This window comes from Camellia sinensis, chromosome 3 (assembly GCF_055761805.1).
Source record: "Camellia sinensis isolate YWXY chromosome 3, ASM5576180v1, whole genome shotgun sequence".
Classification (NCBI taxonomy): Eukaryota; Viridiplantae; Streptophyta; class Magnoliopsida; order Ericales; family Theaceae; genus Camellia; species Camellia sinensis.
The window spans coordinates 7742414-7751064 of record NC_138963.1 but is presented as its reverse complement, the minus strand read 5'-3'; the positions used below and the strand labels follow the sequence as shown (position 1 = coordinate 7751064).

The following is an 8651-nucleotide window of genomic DNA, read 5'->3' as shown; positions in this document are numbered from 1 at the left end:
ATGTGAATCTAATTTTTATACCTTAACTAGCATCATCCATCAATCTAACATAATATTATGTGAGATTCCAAATTCAAATTGGACACTCGTATATATTATGGTATTGGGTCAATTGCTACCATTGTGTCATACAAATATCATAAGCTTAGTGGGGAACATTTTTTTATTATTGCTCTTCCCACTTAAGGTAATCTAATGTGTCATTTCATATGATAAATAAAAAAAACAGTGATACACAAATAAAAAAATTATACATAAACTTAATATATAATGATGTGGTGTCTTTTAATCTTACCCCTTAAAAATATTTTATCCAAATAAATTATATTTTTAAAAATGTCAATCTCACATTATTCTTTTAAAAAAAATAATTATATGAGAATTTTGTGAGGATTACTCTATCGTTTTCTACCAACATGATAGAAAATATGATAATTATTTTTTTTATTGGTAAAATAAAATTTATTGAATGAATTATGTAATACAAGTGGAATAACGAAATTACATCAATAAGAGAAATCTAGAAGGAAAAATAAAATAAAATCCATTGTTGCTTAAGAAGAACATCCCAATAAAGTTGGCACTTGTACCGAGCCAATCATATATGCAAAGTAATCATTGTGTTACTGATTTCATAATATCCATTAGGAATAGGCAATGTGAAATGGACAGACTTGTCTATGTTCGTGAGGCTCGTCACAGCCTCACCACAACAGTATGATTAACTTATTTTATTGGTCCAAGTGTGTAGATAAACCATAAAAAGAATTGAATTGATCTAATGATCATAGGCATATGATTTTATCATGTTTATTTTTAAAAAGATAGATAATTTAGTTTCAAAATTATACTAATTGTTAATCATAAGATCGATCTGATTTTGATACAAATATGAGTAAATCATCTGACTATAATCATAAGATCAATCTGATTTTGATACAAGTAACATACACATAATGCTCTATAAATTGAACATATTGAATTATTAAAAGTAAGTCCTCGATGGAGCTTTTTGTGTTGCATTACATAATTTTATTTACAAATTACTCAATATAAAAACAATATTTGAAAAGACTAGCGACGCACAAATAAAAACTCAGATTTACATCTCCTAACCAGCTAAAAGTTTAATCTTTGAAAGCGCCTTGTAACCTTTCGAGGTTCACATCTCTTCACAAAATAAAATAAAATAATAATAATAATAATAATAATAATAATAATAATAAAAGGATTTACAAATCTCCAACCATAATCTTTTTCTCACAGTATTTTTTGTTTGTCACTTACTAGCGAATCATACATGTATTTATTAATGTAATCCATTGATTTAAGTCTATTAAATAAGAAAATATAATGAGAAAAGAATGACTATAATATTATTCTAAAATCAAGTATAGGACTTGAGAGGGAATTAAAAATAAAAAAATAATACATAGATGGTTGATAGATAGATACCCTATAAATAGATTTGGTTTGGAGCCTTCTTGTTAATGCTCCAATGAATTTGACAATTAAATTATACATATGCGCGTAACCGTAAATCAAGTAAACCTGCAACAAAACCCGAATAGGTCACACTAACACTAGTTTAAACTCCGTGAATCAAATAAATAAACTCCATCTTCCTTTTTTAATTTTGGGTAAATTATAAATACATCTCTTGAAGTTTCATTAAAATACGAATTGCTCCTGTAGTTTTAGAAATTACATTCTACTCCATGAGATTTTTAATTTCATAACAAATCGTCTATTTGATTAATAAATTATAAAGTTAATTAACATTTTTTTAATGATACTAGAAATATGTTTCAATTAATAATTTAGGTAATTTTATTATTGTATAAGAGAGCAATTATAAATTTCATTTTTTTAATTAATTCTGTTAAATAAAAAAATACTAACAAGGAGGTATTTGTAATTTTTCAAACCACATGAGACAATCTGTACTTTAAGCAAACCTCGTGTGGTGTATTTGTAATTTACCCTTCAATTTTTTACCTTTGGTATTTTTATATCAAAATCTATTTCAATTCTTTTTATAGTAATGTTATTAATCAAAATTCAGGTACAGAAAAAGTACCAAGAAAATTAATTTGTAGTCTAAATTCATTCAAAGTGTGGACCTAATTATACAACAATTGGATCTTGTTGGCTACATATTTTGTATAAGTTAATTACAATTCAACACGTGGCAAAATAAGAGCAATACGGGAAGACTATTCAAGTTTTCGATCGTGATCGTACACGTGGCATTTAGTATTGGTTCTTACAAGATCTGCGTAGCACTGGATCAACAAAGGATGCAAAGTGATGTGGCTTCAACGATTACTCACATTTAAATTTAAAAATCAGGAAGGAAGCCTAACTGCAAGTGATGGCATAGTGGAGCTAAGTATAAGGCAACATGATCAGCGATCATGGAGGAACGATTCGACGGTTAGAAGTGCAGTTCGATGGTCATCCTTGAGAAGTATAAATAGTAGAGAAGGCCCCAGAAAAAACTCCAGACTTAGATAAAAAAAATCAATTTTATTCTACTTTATTCCCTTTCCAGTTTTTATATTTCTTGTTCTTTACATTTCTGTACTTTAATTCCTGCACTGCACTTCGTTTATAGGAGTAGTTTGAAGTAGATTGTTGTTATAAACCTCTACGAGGCTGAATTGGATCATTGTAATTTTTCATTTTAATGAAATGCTTCAATTGTTCTTTATTTGATTGTCATTTGCTTAATTCTCCTAAATCAAGCTACTAGTAAAAGTCCTCTTCATTGAGGCTGAAAAAACTAAAACACAATCGTCTGATAATTGATTGGCAATTAATTTTCTGTATGGACTGATTGATCCTTGCTGGCACGCTCATAATTACAATAATAACCTTCGAAAGCTAAAAAGCCAACAGATCTAAATCACAAATTATTTTTCTTGATATTTTTTTGTGTATGAATTCTTGGTCTGTGCAGTACTATTCTTTTTATTACGATAAAGTACACTAATATAACAAATTTCATAATTTTGACATAATTAGATTGACATTCATTTTAATAATATTAAATAAATCTCGAAACTGATGCAAATGCAAATGATATGAAAATATAAAGATATGCAAGATAAGATATATATTTTAATATAAAAAAATATATCATTTTTTAATTCATAGGACTAATAAATTTTTGATGGAAATGAGTTAAATGTTATATGAATCAAAAACTCAAAAGAATCCACCATAATTATGTTAAATTTATAAAACTTATTGTATTTTTTTAGAGGTGAGTATAATTTACAATTTTTTTTTAATATGAAACGTTGACGCGGACCATGAAGAAAGAAAATGCAAAACGCGGACAAACTCTGAAGAGTGTAGTATAAATACATGAAACATTTCTCAGTAGCTATCACCAAACACTTCCTTCTCTTCTTCTTCTTCATCTTCTTCTTCTTCTTATTTCGAAGTTATAGACAGTTATTGCTTCAAACTATTCAATGGCAGCCATTAATTTAACATTGTGCTTGTCTTTGTTCCTTGTTATTGTTGGAATGGCCTCAGCTCAATTGTCTTCAACTTACTACTCATCAACCTGTCCTAATGTCCTTACTACAATCAAAACAGCAGTGAACTCTGCAGTATCAAGTGAGGCTCGCATGGGGGCATCCTTGCTCCGTCTTCATTTCCATGATTGCTTCGTTAATGTAAGTCTTCTTCACTCCCTCCCTATGTATCCTCATTTTCTTTACAGTAATTCTATGTCCACAAAATTCGATAAATCGAATCAAACACAACCATCTCATAGGTGGAACTTACGCATTTAATGAGTGGCACCTCTCTTATGAGAAGTTTGTGTCTGAGCTTTGTGCTTGATTCCGCGATTGAGTTCTATGCACTTGAAAATTTTGTTCATTAATTTACAAGTCTCGAAAGATGCATTTTGTATCGCTTTGATTTCTAACATTTTAATTGTGTCGATTTAATCTTTAATGTATAGAGTTTGTGTTCAAATGGTTTTTTTTTTTTTTATCCATATTTGTTAGTTGGAGCAGGATTTTAACACAACACATGTACGTTAAAAGGAAAAAAGAAAGAGGAAAAAAAGAAAAGAAAAAAGAGTTGGGTTATAGGCATTCTATCCTTGTTTTTGAACATTTAGGGGTTGAATTTGACTTGCATGATTTTGCTTGCCACATATATTGGAAGTATTGGCGTTGAACCTTTAAGAGAAAATCACAAATTGTAGCACGTAACCAAGATATGGGACCACTACGTGCAGAAATTATAAAATTTTGTTTTGACAATGATTCTTAACACAAACAAAAAAAAGGGCTAACATTCTGAATTATATCAAATTTGAAACAGGGGTGTGATGCATCGGTGCTGTTGGATGACAATTCGACCTTCACTGGAGAAAAGACAGCCACTCCAAATGCCAATTCGTTGAGAGGATTCGATGTGATTGACACCATTAAATCCCAAGTAGAAAGCTCTTGCCCCGGTGTTGTTTCTTGCGCTGATATCTTAGCTGTCGCTGCGAGAGATTCAGTTGTCGCTGTAAGCCAACAACAACCCAACTCAAAATCTTCATTCATGAATTCTTTTGAAGCCTATGAATCATTATATATGGAAGCTTGCAACTAATTCTAATAATTGGGTATTATACAAATTCTTATAGATGTTTTTATGGATTAATTTCAGTTGGGTGGACCCAGTTGGACTGTTCAATTAGGGAGAAGGGACTCAACCACTGCGAGTTTGAGTGCTGCTAACTCTAATATCCCTGGACCTACTTTGAACCTTTCTGCTCTTGTCACTGCCTTCTCAAACAAAGGTTTATCTGCTAATGAAATGGTGGCTCTGTCAGGTACATCTACTTATCCACAAGAAATATGCTTGATATTTTCATTTTTTTTTTTTGCAGGGTTGTTTCTCGAGTAGTCTCTACATACATGTAATTTCTTGTTTCATATATACCAAGTAATTCTCGAATATAATCTCTGAAGTTAGACTTAAGGGATCCAATTTTAATTATCAAAATGAGACATATAATAAACTTAATACACCAAACTGAATGGTTTGTACTAGAAAACTTTAGGGTTGAGCAAGGAATCCGTGAAATCCGTAATCCGATCCAGTCCAGTCCAATCCGATAGGTTTGGATTGGTTTTTTGAATCCGCGGTTCGGTTCCGGATTGAAGAATTAAAAATCCGTAGTCCACGGATTGGTTCCGGATTGAACTCCACGGTTCCGGATTGGAACCGATCCGGACCGTATACAAATAGTCTATATTTTTATTATACATCCTCCCCCATAGTATCTTCTCTTATTCTGTATAAAATCTAAACTCAAACCTAAAACCGTATAATATCTTATTTTATTACTTTTGTTTGTATTTTCTTATGGTTGTTTAAATTCAAGAACAGTATGTCACTATTATAGAAAAACATGTTGCTATTGTGGAATTGATATAGCGCTATGTTTATATTTTTATGAAATTAAAGTGTTATATATATATATATATATTTGTTATTTAATTATGTGAATCCGTGGTCCTAAACCGATCCAACCGTATTTAAATGGATTGGTTTGGATTGGTTCCATGATTTAAACGGATTGGATTGGTTCCAATTTTTCAGGAACCGTAGACAACGGATTGGTCCTGATTTTATCCCAATCCGATCCAATCCGGACCATGCTCGCCCTAGAAAACTTGTATCAATAAAAATATTAAAACTCAAGACTTTAAAGTACTAATGTTTATCTCAATGCAAATGTCAAAAATAACCTCACAAGTTTGTTTGGCTTCTTTTATGTTCTGCAGGGTCTCACACAATAGGCCAAGCAAGGTGTACAACCTTCCGAACCCGCATCTATAACGAAACCAACATAAACACCCAATTCGCCACTGCTCTGAAAGCAAACTGTCCCAGCACCGGCAGCGACAACAACCTCGTCCCTCTCGACACCACCAGTGCAACCTCTTTCGACAACGCCTACTACACAAATTTGCAGAGCCAGAAGGGTCTTCTCCACTCTGACCAACAGCTCTTCAATGGGGGTTCCACTGATGCTCAAGTCAACACTTACAGTTCCAACTCTGCAACTTTCTTCACAGATTTTGCAAATGCGATGGTGAAAATGGGAAACATTAGCCCCCTCACTGGGACGAGTGGGCAGATTAGGACCAATTGCAGGAAAGCCAACTGAGCATTAATTGGCACCAAACACTCCTGGACTACATTTTTGTTGTTGCTTCTATGTGATTATGTGGTTTAGAAAATAAACGAAATTATTGTCTGGAGGGTAGTAATCTTGTAGTTTGTTTGGAGAGTAGAGCCGTCTTGTAGTTTGATTTGTCTCACCCATGTTATATAATAGTTCAGAGGAATATCATTTGATTTGAACTGGTTTATTACTTCATTTTATTCTATTTATTTTGTGGTATTATTAGACAACTGGAAAACTAGGCCTGAATTTTTTTTTAAATAAAAAAGTGGATCGGGCTGAGCTGGGCCGATATTTGACAAAAAGAAAAGCCCGAATTGAAATGACCTACAAATTCCCGAGGTTGGCCCACTCTAAAACAGGGCCATCTCACCAAACTCAGCACACGTTGAATATAGAGATTGGGGATGAGTTCCAACTGACACAAATATGGATATGTTTGGGCTGGTTTTAAGTCCAACTAATAAACCAAGCCCAAAATCATGCATATCCTTCTTTTTTTTTTTTTTTTTTTGGTTGTTGTTGTTGTTGTTTTTTTTTTTTTTTGTTGATATTGGGGCAGCTTGCACACACCGGATTAAATCTTTCTAGTCCGAAACAAACCTTTTGAAATAGGATTGATGCTTTGCCGTTTGTGACCTTAAGAATTTTTATTGGCAAAGGTAGTTAACCTTGAGACCTTAAAAGAGGCAAGCTTTGAAATTCTAAATTTTATCTATCAGGTCAAACTTTTGGAGTCATGCATGCCCTTCTTACAAACCTCAATTGGCACCCATGTCTAAAGGCTCATTGATTTCTAATATACCTAAATTTACCCTATACTCAAACAATTACCCTATGCCAGAGGGTAATTTATATGTAAATTGGGCCGAGTTAGGTAATGGGCCATTCTGTGGGTCACAGTAAAAAGGGCTGAGTAAAAAGGGCCTTGTAATTAGTCCGGTCCAGAGGAACCTTGCAGATAGCCTGGTCCGAAAGAGCTTGATGGTTAGCTCGGCCACCACAGTCGGCGCGGTGACAGTTAGCTCGGTCAAACCATCTTGAGCCGAGGTATTTTTGACTTTTACTCAGGACCTTGATGTTGATTAATTCGGTCCAAATACGCTATGGTTAGCACGGTCTACAGGCGAAGCCGACGTACATGTTACACATAAAGCGTCGAGGTAAATGTAACATGAGTATTGTTAGCTTGGTTACATTGTCATTGTGCCATGGCAATACTAGCTCGATCGTTTGGACATGCCACCGAGCTAGGACCATCTCACTTGGTTTAAGCAGTGAGTGGGGTGTTGAAGGATAAGCATTATCTTTTAGGAGAGCAATTCCAAAGAGGACTCTGCATGGAGGAATAAGAGTTCTACTAGGATTGTGCCACACGGAATCTATAAAAGCTCACAACATCACCTATGGAGAGGTAACACAACTTTGATTCTCGAATACACAGAGCTTTTGTCTATTTGTCTATTTTGCTGACTTAGGCATCGGAGAGGTATCCGGTACACACCCGCCGGCTAGCTCACGTTTGTGTTTTCAGAGAGTAAAGCGACGACGTTTGGAGGAGCGCGGACTTGATCAACAGGATTATATGAGAAGATTATTTCTTGCTCGTACAATTGGCGCCGTCTGTGGGAATCACAGAAAGAACAAAACCTCTTGATCAAAGTTTTCCTCGCTAGATTAGATGCAATGGCGCACAATGAGGATTTGCCGCAGTCCACCATTGACGGGCAAACCCCAGAGGGAGGTGGGAGGCGCGAAGGTTTGCCTTCCATCCCTCCCATGGCAGATTTAGAGCCCCAGTGACAGAACCTCTGGAGGGATGCAAGGGGGAGGCGGGGTAACAGCCCCCGTCGCTCATCAAGTCCTGATAGGCAGAGGCGGAGGATCGACCCTCAAGTTTTGGAGGATCGGGTAAAGGAGCAGGACGAGTTAATCAGGAATATGGCGGCGGACATGGAATTGATGAAGCACCAGATAAAAAGGAAATGGGTGGCGACAGGAGAGGGGCGCAAAAGCAATACGCCTCCTCGCTACTCAGAAGATCGTGGTAGGCATACCACACCATTGCAAACAGAGAGTAGGAGCCTCAGGACAGGCGACACTCAATCAAGGACTTCCAGAACTCGTCACTCCAGGTTTGAGAGAACAAGATCACTGAGGTCTTACACTGAGGGAAACACCTATCGGCCCTCACAGACGCACCAAACATCATCTAGGCAAATGGAGTTGCCTAGATCGTCCGACTTACGGACTGTGCTTGAAGAAAGGGCATGACAGAAGGAGGATGCCAGGGCACGCGACCCGCACAGAATTTCAGCCCTTCAGCGGTTAGCTCCTCGGACGCATGGAAGCGTCGAGGTAGGAATGCCAATACCGCACCTTGCCTACGAACCAACAGATAAAGCATTGGCAAGGCTACATAGCTCGCCGTTCATTC

At 35.5% G+C, this 8651-nt stretch overlaps 1 protein-coding gene across 1 annotated transcript; it reads left to right on the top strand.

Moving 5' to 3' along the window:
* Positions 1-3324: 3324 nt before the first annotated feature.
* Positions 3325-6404, top strand: LOC114318212 (cationic peroxidase 1). Its single transcript, XM_028265070.2, has 4 exons — positions 3325-3689; positions 4351-4542; positions 4687-4852; positions 5811-6404. Exons 1-4 carry the CDS (start codon positions 3483-3485, stop codon positions 6194-6196), a joined length of 951 nt encoding a protein of 316 aa, XP_028120871.2. The 5' UTR covers positions 3325-3482; the 3' UTR covers positions 6197-6404.
* Positions 6405-8651: the final 2247 nt, after the last annotated feature.